General features: G+C 44.5%; 1 protein-coding gene across 2 annotated transcripts in view; it reads left to right on the forward strand.

Moving 5' to 3' along the window:
• The window catches only part of LOC102456414 (thyrotropin-releasing hormone receptor-like), a 34,237-nt gene extending 10,350 nt beyond the window's left edge, over positions 1 to 23,887 (forward strand). For both annotated transcript variants that reach the window (XM_075901247.2, XM_075901249.2), the window contains exon 3: positions 19,222 to 23,887. In XM_075901247.2, coding sequence (XP_075757362.2) covers positions 19,222 to 19,602 — 381 coding nt within the window. In that variant the 3' untranslated portion in view covers positions 19,603 to 23,887. The remainder of the gene's footprint in view (positions 1 to 19,221) is intronic.
• The last annotated feature ends 207 nt before the right edge of the window (positions 23,888 to 24,094 follow it).

Raw genomic sequence — 24,094 nt, forward strand, 5'->3', positions numbered from 1 at the left:
ACCAAAATTCCATTGCCTTTTTCTTATCCTTCAAAGATCTCAAAGTGCTCTACCTACTTGAAGTAAGCTTTATATAAGCCCATGTGACATATGAAAGGATCATCACACCCATTCTTTATATGGCTAATTTGAGTCAGAGGGGAGCTTAAATGGCTTGCCTAGTTACACATACCGAGTGAAAAGATAGAGCCAGGAATAGACCACGGGAGTTCAACTCCATGTCCTTTACTCTATCCACTAGAGTCACTGTGTGCTGTTATCCATAGCAATACATCATCTATACTCCAAAATCAAGCCAGATAAATCATGTAGCTATTTCGATGCAGCTGCAGAAGGAATAAACAGAAAGAGTGCTCTATCATAAATATGGGCTTTCGTGGAGCCCACATCACAATGCCGTTTGGAATTAGTTGAATAGATTTAATCTAGATGCAAATTTGGTGAGCTGGATTGAAAGACAGCTAATAGGTCATGTATGAACTGTGGTGATTCATGATGCTGTATCTACTTATGAGGAGATGAAGGTGTCTTGTTCGATGTTGAGGCCAGTTTCTTACACCTTTCTAGTGATCTGAAGGAATAAGGAGCACCTGAATTACATTTGCAGGTGCTGTTGAGTAAAGACATACTGCAAACCTCTAGGAGAGCTCTAGTAGTAAAGTAAAGGACAGCAGTATAATCGTCTAAGATAGACCAGAGAGAACACAGGCAGAGCTCAAAATGGGGAAATGAATAATGAGGCTTCAGTTTGGAAACATGCAAAATATTAATGAGTATCGCAATGCAGGGCTACTGATGGAAGAGAGGAATTTAAAGACAACACAGATTAGCGCTGGAGATAACTCGTTCCCTGCAATGGGATCTGGTTTCTAAGTCAGTGCGCATATTGAGTTATCTAAGTAGAGGCATCGCACTATATAATTTTTGTGACAAAGGAGTAACAACACTGCTGTTGTAATATTTAATGTTTTTCTTAAGGCCTCCATTCCTACAGTCAGGTGATTATGTGAAAATCTCAGTTTACACTTCTAAAAAATAAGTGTCTAGCCCTCATGATTGTGGAGAAAAACCGGAAAGTGTAAAAACAACTTCACGCTAGAGGTTTAGACATAAAAGACCCTAACCTCCTCCCCCCTCTCTGAATATCTTCTTTCAACCAATCTTGATGCTATTTCAGGGCCTGATATGATTGTTGAATGACTGGTATTGGCAGTGCTGTAAGAGTCTCTCTTCAAGCATGGCTGGTGGTGTTGCATTTGCAGCTCAGTCTTGATCCTAATTGAAATCAGAGACAAAATTCTCAGTGATTTCAGAGATGAGGATCAGGCTCTTGGAATTGTATGGACAGTGTGAGACATCTGACAGTGGAAAAGACAACAACTAGAAATGGTCCAGAGAAAGGCAACAAAGATAATGAAGGTACTGAGGGGAATAACCTCCTAGGAGGAAAAGTAAGGCAAGGCAACTATGCAGAGCTTGATGAAAAGTTACCTGAGACAACAGGAAAAATTTCACATCACTTGCTCTTTACATGAAAACATAATATGCAGGAACTACATAAGATTAGAGAGAAGGCTGGTCCGGTGGTTAACTCACTAGACTATGAGTGAGGGTCAGGACTGGTGAAAGACTGCTGGGTCCTGGGCAATGTATGAGAGAGGGGGTTTGGCTTTGGGTCTTCTGGAAAGGGCATGGCCGCAGGGCTAGCCTCCCCCAGACAGCCCTCCACGCCACCTGGACCATGCCACTTAGGGCTTGGGCAGTGATTTAAAGGGCCCAGGGATCTGGCTGCCGCTGCTGCCAGGTTACTAACAAAGGAGTTCAGGTTAGACTGAGTCACAGGCTGACTCCACCTCCTGAAGGGGTGAGGTGGAAGGGGCAGGGATGGAGACTAGTTTCCCTCCAGAGTTGAGGCGGGAGGCTGGAGGCTTTGAATTAAACACACAGCAAAGGGATCCTGACCCCACAGCTACCATGTTGCCTGGCAGCCACCTGGGGTTGCTGCAGTTCTTTAAAGGGCTCATGACTCCAGCCTCTGCCGGGGTAGTGGTGCTACTGGGCGGTCTTTAAATAGCTACAGCAACCCCAGGTGGCTGCCAGGCAACGTGGGAGCGGCAGAGCTGCAAGCCCTTTAAATTGCTACTAATTTAAAGGGGTCACCGTTCAAAGCTGCCTGGCATTACTGCAGCTATTTAAAGGGCTTGGAGCTCTGGCCCCTGCTGTGGTAGTGCCGCGACTAAGAGCCATGAGCCATTTAAATAGGATCCTGCTGCCTGACCTACGTCCTGGAAATTCAGTGGCATGGGCAGCAGGATATACATAGTAAGCAGCCAGATGCAGTCTGCAGGCTGGATCAAAGTGTTAGGCGGCCAGCTCCGGTTCCCAGGCCAAATCTTGCCCAGCCCTGGTGTAAAGGAAAATGCAAGCTAGACTACAGGAACAGGCAGGTTGCATTAGTGTGTGGGAAACTCCATCGCTGAAGTTCCCTCTACTGGAATTCTTCAAATTGAGGCTGGGTTTGCCTCAGTAAAAGGCTGATCTTGCCCATGACAAGGACATGAACTTCACCTAACAGGTCTGTTCCATCCCTGATAATTGTGCTGCCATCAAGTAGTGACAGCTCTAGCATGACTTGGCATGCTTAGCTCCCAGAACCCAATCTCCTGTCCCCTTTTCTATGGAATAGGTCAAACCACTAGCACTGAGATATGTCAGGTGGCATCCCATCTCTTTCCAACCACAAGGCAATTCCTTGCTTTAGGAAGATGTGTCTCTTGAATAGCACCATAGAATGCTGCTTCACAAGTGATAATGGCTCATTTGCTTATGAATCATTTGGTGGAAGTGTGGATTATTGGCCATCTGCCATTCATGCTTTCCACAGGCTAGCTAGATTAGAAGCACTGACAGCTTTTTATATTCCTGGTGGTCTTCAGCAAGTACCTCATCATTTGTATCAGAAATGTTGATACCAGAAACTGCAATTCAGGAGTTTGTTTAAAAACACAGTTGCCAAGTAGGTACAAACACAAGGAGGCAAGTAGAAATCAGCAGATTTTCAAATATAAATGTGCTTCTGCAGAGGGTGCTAGCATAGTGATAAATATGATAATACTTGCTATCTTCCTACTATCCACAGGCAGGATGTGCATCTCACAGGAAACAAACAGAATGCAGATCCCTGCTGTGAGGAGCTGATATTCTAAGACCTGGATCCTACAAATATAAATGGATGTTTGAATTCTATGGGCCTACTCCCATGTGTAAGCTTTTGCAGGAGTAGGGCCTCTGTGACTAACATGAGAGACAGGAGCAGATACAACATGACCCAATTGTTTGATCTTGCAAGAGTCCAATGGATGGAAATTGAAACTAGACATTCAGAGCAGGAATAAAGGACACTGTTTCATCAGAGATCTGGCAGTAAAGATAAAATCATTGCTGACAAAACTTTCAGTTGACACAGAGATATGCACAATAGTAAATGATGAGGACAAGGCAGTCATACAGAGCTATCTGGATCACATGGTAACCTGGACTCATTCAAACAAAATGTGTTTTAATACAGCCAAATGCAGTTATACATCTAGGAACAAAAGGAATGCAGACGACATGCTAGAAAGTAGTGACTCTGAGGAGGGTTTATGGGTAATAGTGCACAAGCAACTTAACATGAGCTTCCATGGAGCTGTGTCCAAAAGTGTTCGTGCAATCTTTGGATACACAAATGGGGGGGGGGGGGTAGTGAACCTAAGTAGGGAGATGATTTCACCTATATATATGGCACTGCTGAGACTGATACTGGACTCCTGAAGCCAGTTCTGGTGTTCATATTTTAAAAAGGATGTTGAAAAAATGGGAAGAGTGCAAAAAAGACCTACAGAAATGATTCAAGCTGGAGGAAATGCATGGCAGAGAGAAACTTAAGGAGTCCAATTTGTTTAGCTTTTCAAAAAGAAGATTGAGCAGTGACTTGATTCCAGTTTATACTTATCTTTACAGGGAGAAAATGCCATGTACTAAAGACAACATCACATTACAAATTAGGCACAAGTTTTTAACAGTGACAATGACTAATCATTGCAACAAACTGCTAAGAGAAGTGATCCATCTCTTGATGTCTTCAAAGTCAGGTCTGGATGCTTTTCTGGAAGATATACTTCAGCAAAACACAATCTATGCATTAGTTAAATAAGTTAGGGTATGTCTACACTACAGCGCTAATTCGAACTAACTTAGTTCGAATTAGTTAATTCGAACTAAGCTAATTCGAACTAACGCATCCAGACTAAAAAACTAGTTTGAATTAGCATTTTGCTAATTTGAACTAGCATGTCCACACAGAGTGGACCCTGAACCGGGGTTAAGGATGGCCGGAAGCAGTGCCGGCAGGGCATCAAATGAGGACTTAGAGCGTGGAGCAGCTGTCTCAGGCTAGCCGAGGGCTGTGCTTAAAGGGACCTGACCCCCACCCCGGAAAGACAGTTCTCAGGGGTGCCCCGCTTGCAAAGCAGTCCTATCTTGGAGTGCCCTGAGTGCCCACACTGGGCACATCACAGCATTCGGCCATCAGACCAGCTGCACTTGCCGCAGGCTGCCATCTGGGGAGAGGGGGCAATTGGGGGGCTGCAGGAGAGCTTCCACCCCCAGAAGCCCGCAGAGCCAGCCCAGTCCACCCCATCGGGGGCTCGTACCCCATTCCTGCCTCACCTCCTTCCACTTACCCTTCCCTAGCCCCCCCTTCCTGATGTACAAAATAAAGGACACGTGTGTTCAAAAATAGAAACTCTCTTTATTAAACAAAACTCGGGGAGACTGGTAAAAGGAGGTGGGAGAGGGGAAAAGAGAGAGTGGGAGAGGGGAGGGCAACTAAAATGCTCAGAGGTTTGGAACAGGTCCCATATGAAGAGAGGCTAAAGAGACTGGGACTTCTCAGCTTAGAAAAGAGGAGACTGAGGGGGGATATAGAATCATAGAATCATAGGACTGGAAGGGACCTCGAGAGGTCATCGAGTCCAGCCCCCTGCCTTCAAGGCAGGACCAAGCTCCGTCTACACCATCCCTGACAGATGTCTATCTAACCTGTTCTTAAATATCTCCAGAGAGGGAGATTCCACCACCTCCCTTGGCAACTTATTCCAATATTTGACCACCCTGACAGTTAGGAATTTTTTCCTAATGTCCAATCTAAACCTCCCTTGCTGCACTTTAAGCCCATTACTCCTTGTCCTGTCCTCAGAAACCAAGAGGAACAAATTTTCTCCTTCCTCCTTGTGACACCCTTTTAGATATTTGAAAACCGCTATCATGTCCCCCCTTAATCTTCTTTTTTCCAAACTAAACAAGCCCAGTTCATGAAGCCTGGCTTCATAGGTCATGTTCTCTAGACCTTTAATCATTCTTATCGCTCTTCTCTGTACCCTTTCCAATTTTTCCACATCTTTCTTGAAATGTGGCGCCCAGAACTGGACACAGTACTCCAGCTGAGGCCTAACTAGTGCAGAGTAGAGCGGCAGAATGACTTCACGAGTTTTGCTTACAACACACCTGATAGACCTATGATAGAGGTCTATAAAAGCATGAGTGGGGTGGAGAGGGTGCATCAAGAAAAGTTCTTCATTAGTTCCCATAATAGAAGGACTAGAGGACACCAAAGGAAAGGAATGGGTAGCAGGCTTCAAACTAGTAACAGAAAGTTGTTCTTCACAAAGCAAATAGTTAACCTGTGGAACTCCTTGCTGCAGGAGGCTGTGAAGGCTACAACTAGAACAGAGTTTAAAGAGAAGTGAGATAAAGTGATGGAGGTTGGATCCATGGAGTGGTATTAGCCGGGGGTAGGAGTGGTGTCCCTGCCCAAAGTTTGTGGAAGGCTGGAGAGGGATGGCACGAGACAAATGGCTTGGTCACTGTCTTCGGTCCATCCCCTCCAGGGTACCTAGGGTTGGCCGCTGTTGGCAGACAGGCTACTGGGCTAGATGGACCTTTGGTCTGACCCAGTATGGCCATTGTAAGCTCAGGGCTCAGGGTCGGGGGTCTCAGTAGACCACCTTGATTTTCATGCACACCTGCTCCTGGGTGGCCAGGCTGGCAGCTCTCCTGCCCTAGACGGCCACTTTCCTGTGCCTAGTGCGGAGGTCGTGGACAAGGTCCACGATGTCTGCACTAGATCAGGTGGGTGCCCGCCTCTTGCGGTCCCGGGCAAGCTCCTGGGAGCCGCCATCCTGGTCCCAGGAAGAGGGGGAGGGCTGGGGGGCATCCGGTGGCTGGCTCGAGCCATGCCAGGTGCAGGGTCTGCTAGCTCGGTGCTGGCAGGCTTGCACCCAGCACGGGCACCGTAGCCAGCCCGTGCCCCTTTAAGGGGTCCAGGGCCGGGAGGGGGGCAATAGAGTTTCCCTGGTGTTGGCCAGAGTGGCCACCAGGGAAAGCTGGGGAGGGCTAGCCTCCCACTAGTTCGAATTAAGGGGCTACACACCCCTTAATTCGAACTAGTAAGTTTGAACTAGGCTTAGTCCTCATAGAATGAGGTTTACCTAGTTCGAACTAAGCGCTCCGCTAGTTCGAATTAAGTTCGAACTAGCGGAGCGCTAGTGTAGCGCCTATCAAAGTTAATTCGAACTAACGTCCGTTAGTTCAAATTAACTTTGTAGTGTAGACATACCCTTATTGGGCTCCATTCAGCAATTATGGGGTGAAATTTAATGGCCTACTGGGGCAGTACAGCTGCATGGCTAGGCTGAGCTGCTGGTGTGGGGTGGTTGGCTCCTGGGAGCTATAGCATCACATTCTTCTCATTTGGTTGCTGCAGTTCTCAGGAGTATAGCCCTGAGGATCAGTGGATACTGATTTCTATGTGCAAATATCACAGATAGAAATTTGTATTCATGCAGGGCATTACTGATAACTTTGTCTGGTCTTAAACTCTGTGAATATATGAATTATTAACAGTGAGGGTAAAAACCATTTGGAACATGCTTAAGGAAATGTGAAATCTTTAAAACAAGTCTTTAACCTGAGATGTTGTAGCTCAGGCAGAAATGTTGGGCTTGATGCAGAAATTTTGTGATAAAATTCTCTGGCCAGCATTAAGCAGAAGGTCAGACTAAATGATCCCTTCTGGTTTTAAAATCTAGGACTGTATGAAACTTGTGAGGAAAGGGGCAAGGGAGGATGTGTTGTAGCAGTTTAGGCTGCATATGTCTGAGTGATTCCAGTGTTGTAACTAGTTAGTTTTCCAAATGTAATGTGTGAAGAAGCACATTTGCCTAAGATGATCTGTGTCAAATCCCCAGGTACAGAGCAGGGTTTAATGTGACTTCATAAGGGAGACTATTTCGTGTTGGAAACAATGTGTTTAGGGAGAATTGCACGATCAATTAACATGTAAAATTATGTTGTCTAATAATAAATAGCCACTAGTGGGCAGCAGAGGTTTTCTTTAAACCACAGAGGCCAGGACTAAGAGGCTAGAGCAGTGGTCACCAGCCAGTAGATCGGGATCTACTGGTAGATCTTGGAACCTATGACAGGTGATCCTGACAGGTTTGACCGGGAGGCTATCAAGTGCCTGCACTTCATCTGCCCCTCTCAGCACTGCCGGGCTGCTCCTGCCCTCTACCTTGGAGATGCCCGTCTCTCCCTGGAGCCTCCTGCTCGCTGTGGAGAGCACGGGAAGAAGAGGAAGGGGGGGAACTGATGTCAGAGTGCCCTTCCCTCCATCCTGTACCCCAGAGCAGAGGAGGGCAGGGAAAGAGGGAGTTTGCTGGCTGCTTTTGGGAGTGGTGCAGGACCAGGGTAGGGGTGAGCCTTCCTTAGCCCCCTGCACCACCACCCAGAAGCCACCTGTGGTAAATGATGCCCAGCTGGAGCCTGCATTCCAAACCTTGGGCCCCCGTCCTGAATCCCTCCTGCACCCCAAACCACTGCCTCCAGCCTGAAAAAGTGAGTGAGGATGGAGGAGGGAAGATGGAGTGAGCAGGGGTGGGGCCTTGGAGAAGGGGTGGGAAGGACGCGGGGCAGGAGTATTTGGGTTTGAGATAGATCATGGATTGCACTTAAATTCAAAAAGTGATCTCATGCTTATAAAGGTTGGAGGCTACGGGGTTAGAGAGAGGAGCATGTGAAGCGGGGCTGAAGGTGTATTGGGATGGCAGGATAAAAATAAGGCTCCAATGGGGAGGAGGTGTCTAAGAGGAAATGAGAGGGTATGGACACTGGCGAGCAGCAATAGAGACTCAGAAGCAGCCACCTAACATGAGATCGTAGCAGCTGGAAGTGGTGATGGAAAGCATACAGCCTAAAGAATTCGCTGACGCTAGATGTAAGAAGCAGGGATGGAGTTATTGAGTGGGATTGCAAAGCAGCTGCTATCTCCTAAATGATTAAAATCAGCTGGGAGGACGGTAACCACAGTCACCTCTGTATGGTGGGAGCTGTGAACTCAGGCACAATGGAAATGTATTCACAGTGAAGGACTGAGGATGGGAGCCCCCCAAAGATGTGTTGCAACACAAGGTCCCACTGTCATCATGAGAACCTTGTTTTAGAGTGATGTTCTGTGGATTAAAACTTCCCTCTCAATGTAGCTCATTCCACCCCTTTCCTACAGCTCATTTTTCAAAGAGGTGCTTGAAGATATGGATGTGCTCATTACAGCAAGAAGCGAGAGTTTGCAGTTATGGCTTGTTTAACTGCTTTCAAAGGCGTCTCTTTGAGTTTGTGTTTTCTGGAGAGACTTGTGGGTTGGTTCTGTTTTGTGACCTTTCCCATGTGGCGCTGCATGTAATGAAACTAGTGTGTCACACTGGGAAGAACCTTGTTAAGGGAAGGGAGATGAAGAGAGAGATGCAGAAGGCATTTGTGGAGAGATTTTTAAGAAAAAAAAAAGCTGCTTTCCACTTGCATGCAGCCACCCACCCTTGGGTGATCACCAGCAGCCAGGCAAACACACCATGCGAATCTTGCTTGCTTTCCTTCTTTGACCAGGTAATTGGGTTGGTTGATAGGGGCAGACATAATATACCTGGATTTCAGCAAGGCCTCTGACGTAGTCCCACATGGCATTCTGATAAGTAAGCTGGAGAAATGTAGGCTTGCCAGAGATGCCATTAAGCAGATACGTAATTGGTTAAACACCCACAGAATAACTATGAATGGAGATTGCCTATCTCCTAGAACCAGAAGGGACCTTGGAAAGTCATCAAGTCCAGTCCCCTGCCTTCACAGCAGGACCAAGTACCATCCCTGACAGATTTTTGCCCCAAATCCCTAAATGGGCTCCTGAAGTTTAATAGGCCAATGCTCTGGGTTTAATAGGCCAATGCTCAAACCACGGAGCTATCCCTCCCTCTGCCCTAGGGCTAGGGAAGGGTAAGTGGAATGATGTTAGATTGGAGGGAGCTCTCAAGAGGGGTTCCAAAGGCAATCTGAGTCTGGCATTGGTTACCATTTTAATTAATAATCTGGCTGTTAGCATACTGATCAAATTTGAAAATGATGCGAAGCTAGCAGGGATTGCCAACGCTGTAGAGCAGGGGCGGGGAACCTTCTTTGGGTTGGGGGCTGCTGACCCACAGAAAAATCAGTTGGGGGCCTCACAAAAATGAGAAGAAAAAACAAAACAAAACCTTCACTGATATGGCCCTTGACTGAGAAAGAGAAAGACATTCCTCACATTCCCTTCACATACCAGAGCCTAGGGAAGCCCAACCTAGTAGTGCTTGTGTGCTCCAGCTCCGTGGTGGGGCGTCAGGGGGCCTGGCGTGCCAGCGCGGACTCCCCAGTGCTGTGGGAGGGGGAACTTTGAGCCTCGGGGGCCAGATCCAGGCAAGCCAGGGGCCGCATCTGGCCCTGATGCCTTAGGTTCTCCACCCCTGCTGTAGAGCATAGTGCTAACATTCAAAGGAATCTTGATAAATCAAAGAACTGGGCTATAGACAACAAAATGAAATTCAACAAAGATAAATGTGAGGTGCTACACTTAGGGAAATAAAACCCAACATACAAATACAGCATGGGGGATAACTGACTTGGCAGCAGCACCACTAAGAAGGATCTGGGAGTTCTGGTAGATCACAACCTCAACATAAATCAGCAGTGCAATGCTGTGGCAAAAAACCAACAAAAAAACCAAATGTGATTTAGGTTGTATGGAGAGGCATGGCATGCAAGTCACGGGCGATGATAGAACCAATCCACACAGCACTGGTTAGTCTTCAGCTAGAGCACTGTGTCCAGTTTTGGTCACCAGTGTACAGAGAAGATGTAGGAAAACTGGAAAGGATCCAGAAGCAAGTGACAAAGGTGGTTAAAGGGATGGAATGCAGTCACATGAGCAAAAGGCTCAAGTAGCTGGGAATGTTTAGTTTGGAAAAGAGATTAAGGAGGCATAGGTGTGGGAACTAGGGATGCGTGGGGTGCTACAGCCTAGTGCCTGGGGCTCTGCCAGCCCCACATCTAGGGTCCCAGCTGTTGGCCCCACATGTTGGGGCTTTGCTCCTAGCCTCCGCTGGGGGTAGAGGAAGACAGGCGTAAGGAGGCTCAGCACCTCCACTTTAAAAATGCTCCTGCACCACTGTAAGGAGGGACACAATAGTGGTCTTCAAATACTTGAAAGGCTACCATATAAAAGATGGAGAAAAGGCCCCTCTCTTGCCAGGGAACAACATGCACTAGAGGCACTTAGCAGGCAACTGCTACTTACAGGGTCCTTGGGCCAGTGGGCAGGCCTGGGTCCCCCTGAGTTCCCAGCAGCTGCAGCAAGGGGATAAGAAGATGCCTGGTCCCAGGCAAAGGACCTGACACCCTTCGAGGACATCTCTGCTCCTGGAGAATAGCCGGGCCAAAAATTGCAGACATGTCCTCTGCCAAAAAGGGACACTCACAGGAGTGTGAACCATTTACAAATCTATACCATGTTTCCCTAGTTTGCTTCTGAGCAGGGGCGGCCTGTGACTAGAGGCAGATGCGGCCGTCGCCTAGGGCGCTGCCTTCAATGGGGCACCTGGGGTGCCCAATGATGACATCATGGGGTGCCCGGGGTGCCCGATAATGATGTCAGTCCATTGACAGCTATGCAGGCGGGGGGTGCCGATCGCAAGAGAGGCCCTGGGTTCAAACTACAGCAGAGCAGATTTAGATTAAACCACAGGAAAAATTCTGACTGTCAGAATGGTAGGGCAAAGTAGCAGCTGCCTAGGGAGATTATAGAAGCTCCACAAATCCTGCAATCTGGTGGGAGTTAGACTGGATGATACTTGTGGGCTTTATTAGCCCTATGGCTCTGTGATCAGGCCCAGCAAGCTGAGCCTTTGGAGGCAGATATAAGTATGTGTTCCCATTTCTGAAACCCTTCACATTTCCCCTCAACACTTTCAAATGGCTTTGGTGCTCAGTTATTTAGCTAGTGCAGAGTGTATGAATCCTTTAAGCCACTGTCAGATAAACCACAGAGTGTGTCAGGAAGGTCTCTACAATGCAATGAGACACCTGTGAGACTCGGGCACCATGGTAGCTGGGAGCCAGAAATGAACTTACCCCTCATTGTTTTATTATGTTTAAGGTTTGTTGCCATGAGTGGTGGAGTCTATGGAGTCATTCTATGCCTATTAAACTATCCTTCCTCCCCAGCCTGACTGAGCATCAGAAGCATAACTTCCAGTTATGCTTATTTTTAAAAAGTGATCAATAGAAACAAATACATTGGGAATTTGAGCCCAAGACCGTTACTTTACATTACATTATGTTATGTAACAGGACAAGGGAATCATTCTGTATCTGAGATTCCGTCCTCAGATGAAAGCAGTACAGGGAAACCATATTAAAAACAAAACAACTGACTTTTGTCTGAATTTCTTCTGTTGATCAGTCATACTATTAGCTATTGTTAAGAATGAGCAGGTGGGGTCAGAAGGGTGACTTGCAAAACAAACTCTGAACTGTTTGTTTGCTTTTTCTCTCTCAGCTCTAGCTTTTAATCACCCAGTGTCTTTTATTCTTGAAATAATAAAACAAAACCCCAAGATTCCACAGAGTGCCTAAGTTCTGTGAGGGAAAGGCTCTTGGGCGGAAGTCTTAATCCATGAGCCTTAGTGCCTGTGGCTTAAGATACACGGCCAGTGGAGTGACTGGAAGCCAAGGATTATTTCAGCCGAGTCGGTTGAATGAAAAGGCCCTAATTCATCAGATGTTTCATTTGATCTCTCCCTCCCTATTGGCCCTGACTCATTCTCCCCACTTCATCTGTGATCTGACACAATAATCATTTGAAGACTTTTGAAGCTCTTGCTAGTCCATCTCCGTTGAGATCCCTGCTGATTGAACTGCCTGCACTGCCCCGGTTCTCCAGCCTTCTCATTCCAGGGCAGGGATCAAACACCTCTGCTGGGAGTAAGGTTATAACAAGGAACAGCTTTTATACCAAGATTCCTCAGCATCTTTCAACATGCTCTCTCTTTAGTGGATGCCAGCAGCTGTCTCCCCAGGGGAATAATGTCCCAGCTTATGCTTTAGTTTCCCACTTTTAAGCTGGGTTTTAAATATCACTTAGGGCGTCAAGTGGGGATGAATTTTTACAAACATGTTCCTGGCACCACATATAATACATCCACCCTCTGAGGCTGCTTGGGCTCCTTTTTCAGTTAAATACAGCAAGGAGCCCTTAAAAGGCCAGAAAGCCTCCAAGGGTGATGATGCCCTTACTCATTTTGTACATCTTCTTGTACTCAGTAAGGTAGTTCCATTTACTACAACCTTATACTTTATATTCACTTTAGGAACAGATTCTCTCTTCCCCCATCAGGCTAGGAAAGCAGGTAACTTTGATGTCCTCTCTCTGATGATTCCACTGGTATCATCCCAGCCCTTTAAGCAGTAAACTAGTGATTCTTTGCAGTCTGGTTTTAGTTCAGGAGGACAGATAAAAGAGCAGCCTAAGTAACTGCTTTGCTTTCATGCAGATAGGAACAAGATCAACATGGCTACTTGAAGCAGGTGCTCTTTAGCAGATAAATACTGAAGCTAGTTCTCTGTTACCCTGCACCTGGTAGTCACTTAATGGCAGTGCAAAGCCATTGCAAAATGTGGCCAGATCACAAGGATGGCATCTGACATCTGCTTTGCACACGTACAAATGATACAGACTTTCAATGAAGTGAGGAATCAGATATACTGTACCAGGCAGAGCTTCACAGCCACCAAAACAGACAGGTGTTGTAATTGGAATCTCCAACAGCAAATGTCTAGTCCACAATGGAATACAATTATTTTTAGCTACTAGAGATGGTTCTATCTGGGATGAAACATTCTCAAAGGCACTGGGGACATTTGTCACTAAATCATCTCAGATAACCCTCGCTTGTCATGGCATTAATTGGCTGCCTAATCTTCTTAAATTCTCTCTTGCTTAACATTTCTACATAGATGCCCCATGAAATCACCTGACCCAAAATGCAGTGCCTATTGTACATCAATTATTTAAGTACAGTAACAAAGAAAGGATGATCACTAATTGTGTTCTATCATCACTCTTCACCAGGACACCATGTAGTAAGTCATTGCCTCAGGAGATGTGGAGTATCCAACAGAAGATGACAGTAAAAGATTCCTGTCAGTAACTGACTGACATGATGTAGGATCTTTTCACTGATGCTGGAATGGAAGTGGGCTTGTCAGAGAGCTGAAGGAAATGATATTTCCGTCAAAGGAGATATTTATTCTATTAGCTGAAGCTTTGCTTAGATCTCATCTGTAAGCTCATCATTAGTACAGATTGACTATCTTTCAAAAAGGACATTTATGTCTTATAGAAAGTTTTTCAGAACTGCCACCAGACTTATTTGGAGATCTGGACACAGTGCCCTATGATAAAAGACAGAAATTAGTTTGTGCAGAGTGTGAGAAAAATCACACAGGAGGTGATTTAATAAGGGTAATACCATTCTTCTCAAGGTTAAACCATCCCTGGCTTTTTGTGATAGGACAAAGGTAAAATTACAGGTCTTGATTGAAAATGGAGGAAAGGTAGATTCAGGTTGGAAATCAGGAGGAGGTTTCTTGATCACAGAGTTATTGTGACATGGTATCAGGTACTGTGGGAGCTGAATCTGTGAATGTTGAGTCAGGTAAAATTAGAGGCTGTGTCTACACTGCACCCCTTTTCCGGAAAAGGGATGCAGATGAGACAAGTCGGAATTGCAAATGAAGTGGGGATTTACATCTCCCCCGCTCTATTTGCATGAACATGGCAGCCGCTTTTTTCCAGCTCGGGGCTTTGCTGATTTTAAGAGGAATAAGGGACCTTTCGGAAAAGGCTTTATTTTCCGAAAGATCCCCGTCTAGACTGGCTCTTTTTTCCGGCAAAGCCCTGAGCTGGAAAAAAGCGGCAGCCATGTTCATGCAAATGGAGCAGGGGAGATGTAAATCCCCGCTTCATTTGCAATTCCGACTTGTCTCATCTGCATCCCTTTTCTGGAAAAGGGGTGCAGTGTAGACACAGCCAGAGTGAATATGTACTGGGGACTGCTGCCATTTCTATAGCACTTGTTGAAAAGTGTGGTGGGGAGGTTCAAAGACAGCTGGACCAATGGTTCCTTCCATCCTAATTTCCCACAGGTTGAGAAATCATTAGAAATCAGATGTTAATTTCCATCACAGTGGGAATATTCCCTATTTATTAATGACTGATCCTGTTACTAGTGAATGAATAGGTCACCCTTGACAAACATGATGGTGCTTCAAACAGTCAAATCAAACAAGACAGATAACTGCAAATAATTGAAGAAAAAAGTCACCTGAGATGTTTAAATGAAGCTCCAGTCTCTCAGATGGAAGTGAAGTCCACTAGGGTGCACAGCTAAACTTGCCACAGTTTGTATTCAGGGTATACAACAAAAGGGATTATTCTATGCCAGTCAGAATCTGATAACTCATCACCTTAGTAAGGAATGTCAGTGCACAGTCTGCCTAGGCTGGCTACCAAAGGTTTCTGGGTCACACTTTCAGGCACCTGTCTTGCGTAGGTGCAATCCAAAGTCCACTGAGGGTGCATCTACATTGCACTGTAGGTCAAAAGAAGATAGGCAATCTGAAGATATGCAAATTGTGTATCTTATTTTGATGTTATTTTGAAATAGCTTATTTTGAAATTTGACGCTGTCTACACAGCACTTATTTTGAAATAAGTTGCTATTCTGAAATGTCCCTTAATCATTGTTGAATGAGGTTTTGAGGGACATTGAAATAGTGAGCCCATTATATTTTGAAATAATGGGCGCGCGCAAAAGATGTGGAATAGCTATTTTCGGATAGCGCTGCTATGTAGACGTAGTAATGTCTCATTAATATCAGCTGGCTTTTATCTAAGACCCAAATCTCTAATACTGAATTGTTTGCTGATACCTGTCCCTGAATGGATTTCTTGTTCAGACAGGACAAGGATGCTTACTGACTGCATAAATCAAAAGAATAAACAACCAACACTGCCTAACCAACCAGGAGATCAAGCTAAACAAATTGTTTAGTAGAGGTGATCTAAAGGTTGAATTGCACTCAGGGTCACATAAGACAGGCACTGGGTTCTCTCTTACTGTAGGCTTAAATTGATTGTTACAGCTTTGTAGAAGGTGAACATGTTCAGGTTGTCTTACAAAATCAAACTTCAGCAGTACCAATACACCTAACAAAAAGTAATCCTCTTTGCAAGCTTGAGAAGTGTAGTGACTTGGTGGAAAGTGTTCAGACCTTAGAGATGTATAGCGAGACGACTGCTAAACATTCTGGGTCAGATCCTTGGCATAGCTCCATTTACACCCTCTGATGGCCCTCTTGCTTCCTAAAAAGATACAAATGTTTTCTTGTGAGCTCTTCCTCTAGGCTGTGTCTCCCTAATGACTTTGTTCTGTGCACAAAACTGGTTGATTATCTATGCCAGTGTTTCCCAAATGGTGCTCCGCGGAACCCTGGGATTCCGTGAAGCGAACGTAAGGGTTCTGCGAGAACCCAAACACTCCCCTCCCCCTGCCCATAAAGAGACAGAGGAACCCGGCGCGCAAAGACGCTGGCTCCTTCCCCGCTCCCCTTTCAGACATCTCCCGCGTCACCCGCTTCCGCTCTGCTTTTATCACTGGACCTAGCAGCAGCAACAGCTGCTTGTCCCGCTTCTGCCCGATCAACCCAAGATCCCTCTCCCGCGTCCCCCGCTGCCGCTCTGCTTTTACCACCGGCTGGGGGTTCCTTGAAATTTTTCTGAGTTTGAAAGGGTTCCGTGGTCAAAAAAAATTGGGAAACACCGATCTATGCTGACCACTACTTCCCTGGTAGTGTTTTACCCTCCATGATGTTGAGCTATTTCTCGCAGTTAATTGCAATAACAATATTTCTTATGTTCACATATTATTTTTTGTATCCATTAAAAATGTTTAGCATCAGGTTCATCGCCTTCATAATCATTATCAATAGCAACATCCCAGTTGGCACCTGCAAAGATTAACTATCAAGGTTACTATCTTCATGCTTTGGAATAATGTAAAACCCATCCTCATCTTCAGGACATCATACATCCTCTATCTCCAGCTGTGGTAAATAAAGACGGTTTTGGAAAACTGTTTTTCAACTATATTGACCTTAGTAGATAAGTTGAATGTTGTAATACTAACATTTAATGCTTGTATATAATCACATTGATGTACTGCATTGTAAGTACCTCATGTAAAGGGTTATTAAGGAAATCTGTCCTTTACTATGCTGGTTTGACAGCTCCAGGGACTAAAATTCTCCCAACCTAAGTCACTGTCAGTGCAGATTGCAGCTGCTTCCATCATACTGCCCTGTGAATGTGCCTCAGCACATGATGGGTGACATGAATATACACCCTTTATTGAACAGAAGATAGTTCAGTCTCCATGACCCAATCACTCATAATCCTTTTACCGGAGAGAAGTTAGTTATAACTAGAACTGGATGGACCCCAATGGATTTCATGTGGGGCACCAAGCAAACCACCAGACTATGAAGACTGCTGATCACTGCCAACCTATTTCTGAGTATCTCTAAAAAGTGTCCATCAGCCTGGCATTTGATGCTAGATGGGACAGATTGGAATCAGAAATCATGATGGCTCTAATAGCCTTTGAACCATCCTGTTCCTTGTGGGTAAAGGTTTCCGTGGTAGAATTGTGTCATATATGGCTCACTTCACACTTCCTACAATCCTTAATCTGCATTTCCCAGAAGTAGTGAGACATAATAACTGGTCCATTGGTTGATAGCTGGGGTACAGTAACTCACAGCATCATCACGTGATCTTATGCTGGGAAGTATCCTTGTGTCACCACTGTACTACACTCTGACTTCCAGGCCTGTTAATAATCCATTTATTGTTCCATTTCACTATTCTCTGCTCCCGCAGAGAGTGTTCTTGAGGGTGCAGTACTTGTAACCAATTGAAAACCAGCCTTCAAGAGAACCAGGGGATCAGACTTTTGACAAAATATCTATCTTCCTGGAGGAAAGCATAGTCACTGATGAGGTTACAGCTACACTTCTGGTTTTTTTGCAGAAGAAGATATGCAAATTCCACTCTTTTTGCAGAAGAGGTTTTGCCACTATTTGGCCCCATGTAGACGGGGCCAAAAGTTGGGGAAAAAAAACCCTCTTTTGCAAGACCCCTTATTCCTTGTAAATCGAGGTTTACAGGGTCTTGCAAAAGGATTTTTTTCTGACATTTGGCCCCGTCTACATGAGGCCAAATAGTGGCAAAACCTCCTCCGCAAAAAGAAACAGAAGAAGATATGCAAATGCGAGCGCAATTTGCATATCTTCTTCCGCAAAAAAATGGCAGTGTAGCCGTAGCCTCTGAGCTATCTCCTTTTGAGCATTTAGAGACGCCTATCCCCTTACTATGTATGTCATACTCTCATTACTGTATGTAGGGCATCCTGAAGAGCATGTGTCTTCAATAAATATGTGCTGTTGGGGAGATAATCACTCATCTAAAAGGCTGTTTGCAAGCTGTCTGATAAGGATTATTGTGGAAAATTAATACAAGAGAAATGAATTAAAAATATTATGGAGTATAGCAGAGAGGAACTGTAGTTCATTTCTGAATTCACCATACATCCTTGTGTGACAGCGCGTTGGGGTTTTCCTGTCTCCTGCACCCCCGAAATGGCACGAACAGACTCCACCAGCCAGTAGAAGAGAGGGAGTTTATTGCTTCTCCAGGATACAGCACAGCAGAGATATACTCTTGTTCCAGGGCAGGACTAGGATGCCTCAGCTCCCCTTGATATGCGGGAGTCTGGGCTCCTAAAGCCCAGCCTGTTGCCTAGGCTGCTTCCTCCATGATACCAGACAGAGACTAACTCCCTCTCTTCCAGCCCTGCCCCCCAGCCAGGGGCAGCATTCCACCTTCCTTTGTTTCTCTCCCTGGGGGGTAGCTGGTCAGACAGGTTGCATAATGAGTCACCCCCTGCCCTGCTGGGCCGTGCTGCCACCAGCAGAGGTCCCCCACAGCCTACTGCCCAGCATAGCAACCAGCAAGGTACCCCCACTACGTCACACCTTGTTCCTAATGTGGCAACTGTGCAGATGCTTTAGATTTTAAAGATATTCACTTGCTACTCTGCAAAAAAATCTGCTCTTGGAACAGATCTGGAGTTCATGCCGGAGTCTGGCTGCTCTACTACCAGTTACTTGCATCTGAAATATTTCAGTTGAATGGAAAGTCAACAGGATCCAAAAGAATCATTTAAATATTGAGAAATCATTTGAATGCTTTCTGCCTCAAGTGCTGCTTGGCCTTCTGCCGTAGCAGACAGGAGAGTTTTCCCCTCATTGTTTTGTTTTGTTTGTTGTCACAAGCAAGTTTCAAAATTGCACACAATTAGAAATTCGATCCATCCCTTTCTATCAGCTCATCTCCCAATGAATTATTATGATCTTGCCAATTAATAATTATTCCCAGTGGGGTTTTAAGTGTCTTGAAAGATGGTGGGAGACCTATTATGTGTGTTATTTATATCAAATGTGCTCACAGGAGTGAAATTGTCACCCTCCGTCGAGATAGTCCAAGATCTGTGTCCCACTTAGCCTTATTTTGATACCTTAAATGGCAAATAAGTGATTCACAGACTCTGAGCTGACCTTCTGCTGTTTCAAAAGTGGGACGGTCCTGTTGGAAGAGGTGTAGCATCAGCTTTTTATTTTTTGTCTCTCCCAATCCAACAGGTGACCAAGATGTTGGCTGTAGTGGTGATTCTCTTTGCCCTACTATGGATGCCATATCGCACCTTGGTAGTGGTGAACTCCTTCCTGGACCCTCCTTACCTCAACATCTGGTTCCTCCTCTTCTGCAGGATGTGCATCTACCTGAATAGCGCCATCAACCCCATCATTTACAACCTGATGTCTCAGAAGTTTAGAGCAGCTTTCAAAAAGTTATGGAAATGTGAACAGAAAAGGACTGAAAACCCCACCCAGTACCATGTACCAATGTACTATAGCGTCATGAAGGACTATTCCCATGACAGCTCCGATCGTGATATCACAGAACAGGAAGATTTAAATGGTTTCCCTGCAATAGAAAAGAAAAGTAAACTTTGCAGATAATGTGTTGACCATGATATAACATAGTCTTTGGGAACTATGTGGTTGTGTTTTACACTGTCTGGAACCTCCTATTGGAAATTGTTTCTGGCATATGTGGGGAGCACACAGCAAGATTAATTAAACAGCTCTTGAGGACACTTAACAAAATAGATTTGCAGCGGGCACATTCATTTGCTTTTGCTGAGTGCTAATTTATTTACAATTAGTGTGATGTATTAGACTTTTGCCAGAATTTTGCATGGTCTGTAGTTAATGTGGTGGTGCAATTATATTTCCTGTTGTGCACAAATATTTGTATCTATTGAGCCTAGTTAGGGCTTGCATTGGACACCTTAAAAAATCTACATACTGCTGGAGTGGTTAAGGGTCTTCGGTAAGATATCTTTTCTCTTACCTAATGCCTCCCAAGTAGTAGTAAGGGGAACTGTGTTACTGAGGTGTCATTTTTTCTGGCATGACATAGAACCAAGACTCAGGCCACTTGAAGTCATTGAGTGAAAATCCCATAATGCTTTCAGTAGTAGGAGAGAAATGGAGAATTGTATTCTTCCTACTTAAAGTCTCTCCAGCATCAATTACAATACTCTTCCTTTTCTATTCTGTTGTAACCTATGGTGTGGTGTTGCTATGTACTGTTGAACAGCTGCCACACTCTCTCCCAGAGATGGCTGCATCTCAGTGTCAAGCAAAATGATAGTGTTAGATACCATAGATAATTCGTAACTGTTTAAAGTGGCATGGGAACCTTTGTGATGAATGGTACTATGTAAATGTATAATATCTTCATTTCTAATTGTTGTTACCATCTAAGATGAGAAATGGATATTCAGAATTGTACAGGTCAATGAAACCATCCAGTGGAGCATGTTTCATATTTGCAAGATACTGTTTGGACTAGACCAAAAACAAAGAAGATTGCACAAAATTAGAAGGAATATTCTGAATCCTGGGAATTCCAAGGAAACATTTTGCTACATAAAATAAATGGCAGGCATTGGTAATCCTGGTGAGTGATAGACACTTTCTGTCAGATGTGCACCATACAATAGAGATTGTTTTGTCACGATGTGGCATCTTATAGCTCTATGCCCTGGAATTAAAAAGGGACTGAACAGTACTTCTAGGGCACTAATCCAGCTGTACACCTACAGAAGAGAACTCTTGAGAACCAAATCTGCACTTCATTCTAACCTATCTGAGGACTGTACAGCATATATTTGTTTTTGGTATGGTATATGGCTGTGTGTATATTATTATACTGCCTTTTATTTAATTGATTGGTCCAAAAATAATTATCGGACAAGGAAAATGTTTAAAAATGGCAAATTGTTGTTTCAGATGCATAATTATGGGAATGTTTGGGAATTTATGGACAAATGTCTGTCATGAGCTAACAGCTGGACTGTCATTAATGTGTACGAGTTGTTAGGAACCACCTTTCTCATTACTGTTATTATCACTAGGGCTACATATAGACTACACCTCTCTGTCGAGAGAGAGATGTAGATTAGGCACGTTGAAATTGCTAATGAAGCAGGAATTTAAATATCCTGTGCTTTATTAGCATAAACATGGCCACCACTTTTTTCCGAAATGGAGCTTTTTCGGAAAAAAAACCGGCAGTCTAGATGCAGATCTTTTGAAAATACAACCCTTTTTTGAAAGATCCTGTAAACCTCATTTTAGGAGGGATAAGGGATCTTTTGAAAAGGGTTTATTTTCAAAAGATCTGCATCTACACTGCCTTTTTTTTTCCCAAAAAAGCTCTGTTTTGAAAAAAAGCAGTGGCCATGTTTATGCTAATGAAGTGCAGGATATGTAGAGGTTAATAATAAGATTTGTATGTAGCTCAGAGCAAAACAGCTGTCACCATACCAAATCATCACACCTAAAGCTCTCAAAAGCGGTGGTAGGCACAAGAAAGGTATATAACAGGGCAACTCAACACGTGGCCCATGGGCCACATACAGCCCGCACCCCATTTATTTGCGGCCTGTGGTGCAGTTTGGATTTATGTGGGGCTCAACACGTGGCCCCTGGGTGGGACCCAAAATAAAAAAGTAGTCAATATCATGGTCTTCTGTTGATATGCATTTTAGTAGTTAAATTCCTGGACTGTCATTGCTCATTAAAAGTGCTGTTATATGGGTGGAAATTGGGTAAATATTGCATTTTATTAACATCAGCAGAACTGATTTAAAAGGGGCCTGTGTGTTGTGTCGTCTTGACTTAATCTTTGTATTTATGCCCATCAGTGTGAAAGAAGCTATGTGCATGTATATTTGCATGTATATGCAACCACACTTAAGTTGCGGCCCTCGGCATGTGTTGTGAGTATCATTGTGGCCCCCAGAGCTTCCAAAGTTGAGTAGCCCTGGTAGATCAGAAACTTGGAAAGCTCTTTCTGCTTCAAAATATGCAATGATTAATGACATCACATTAAAAGTAGCCCAAGTGCCCCTCCAGAAATTCATTACACAACAATGACAATTGTTTTCCTATTCTATAATGAGACAATCTGTCATACAGTTCTGCACGTAAACAAGTTCCATTTGTATATGTGATGATGGTAAATAGGGAAATATAATGATTACAGCTATTTATTTGTATTACAATAGCATCTCTAGAAGCCACTAATACAGATCAGATCCCTCTACATTCTAAGCTGTCCATACATGTAAAGAACAGACACTTACTGTTCAAAAGAGTTTACAGCACCTAGTTATGTAATATAGAATATACTAAAGTGTGCATAAGGGGCAATAAGAGGGGGTCTCTAGGTACTCAGAGGAGGGATGCCTTAGACATTAATAAATACACTGAAAAATTGGGCATAATGAAAGACCAACACAAGCCTTCATTGGCTGAGATGGGAATTGGCTGTAAATTTGTTTGGAATTTTCACAATGTTAAATCTTGTATTTCTATACAACAAAAGAGCACTAATGGCCTGAATGGGACTTTTCACCCTTTCCCCTATCCCACGTCACCTCTTGGTTAATCCATAAAAACAGATATAATTTAGAGATGAGTTCAAACCAAATCCCCAAATCCAAACATTCTCACAATATTAATCCTGATCTGTACCCTAATTTTATGGCTGGGCCCATGACTGCCAGCAGGCAGGGGCAATGGGACAACTGCCCCGAGGCTCTGCAAGTCAAAAGGGCCCGGGGCTCCTAGCTGCCACCACTACTATTGCAGCAGCAGCAGCAGCAGCGGCAGCCAGAGGCCTAACCTCTTGAAATCGCCGCCAGAGTCTCAGGAGTTATGCTCCAGGTGATGCTCAGGGATGGCTGGAGTTGGGGGACCTGGCACACTCTGGGGGTGCTCAGGGCTTCCTGCCAAGCCCTGCCCCTTCCAGGAGCTCGGAGCCACTCCCGACCACCCCCAACTCTGCACCCCAGCTTGGCCCTATATCTATAACAAGTCAAACCAAGACAGCAGATGCACACCTCCTGAGATTCAGAGCCTGCTACTGAATTTTGCAATTCTGTGTAACCTCAAGCATTATTCCTCCATTTGGAGCTGATTCACAAATTAGAATGATTCTAAGCTGGCAGAATGGGCCTAGAAAACAATTCCGATTTAGCGGGGTAGGCGTAGCTTTATACAGTCCTTTCAATTTGTGAGAGCAGTAAACCCAAATATTATTAGGCCTCCAGTCTTAATGGGCCACTAGGGCCCTATGGCCACATTCAGCAGCATAATGATAGCCACTGCACCTATGTTCTAGAAAAACTGGCTGTAGAAAGAGCAATAACCCCATTGACCTTAAAACCATCAGTATCTAGTGGTTCACGGGGCTGTGATATTGTTCCCCCCTGGAATGAGGTATCATACCCACAGAAATACCCTCATAAGAAATTGCTTTTTGCCAGCAAAGAGTTATCTGGAGTTGGATGCACACAAAGCACTACACACATTGTTAGATTAAGTGTGGGATTGTTGATGGGCTGTAGCTAAGCATTTCACCTGACATTGGTGGGTCTGCTGAGTGAAATCAAGATCAATGTATCCCTGATAAACAAATCCCAATGGCATCCCAGAGGGAAGGCTTAAGGTATTAAGGTTTTCAAAGGGATTTTATCCTCCAAACTGGATCCGCTCTGCCAATTTCAATAATAAAGCAGAATTACCAGCAAGTCCCTCTGCTTCCTGTTTCAAGACCTCAGAAAAGTGCTTGAACCTAATGTGCAGTGGGCATAGACTGTAGGTTAAACTTGACTCAAACTGAAATGACTGATGCATGCCAAAAAATGAGCCTGAAAATTCAGGTATTCAGCCAGCCTTTAAAAAACCCATTAGTCTTTTGAGCTCGGATTCTAAGCCTTCTAGTTCTGTATGAATAAATAATGGTAACTTCCAACAAGTTTCTGTGAACATAACAATTTTATTTAAGGTTTTATTTATTTACCATTTTCTTTTGACAATCATCAAATGAGGGAATTGAGACTCGGTGGGCCAGTTTATATAATTCAGTCTAGCTCCA

This window comes from Pelodiscus sinensis, chromosome 17 (genome assembly GCF_052426305.1).
Source record: "Pelodiscus sinensis isolate ZL-2025 chromosome 17, ASM5242630v1, whole genome shotgun sequence".
In the NCBI taxonomy this organism is placed as follows: domain Eukaryota; kingdom Metazoa; phylum Chordata; order Testudines; family Trionychidae; genus Pelodiscus; species Pelodiscus sinensis.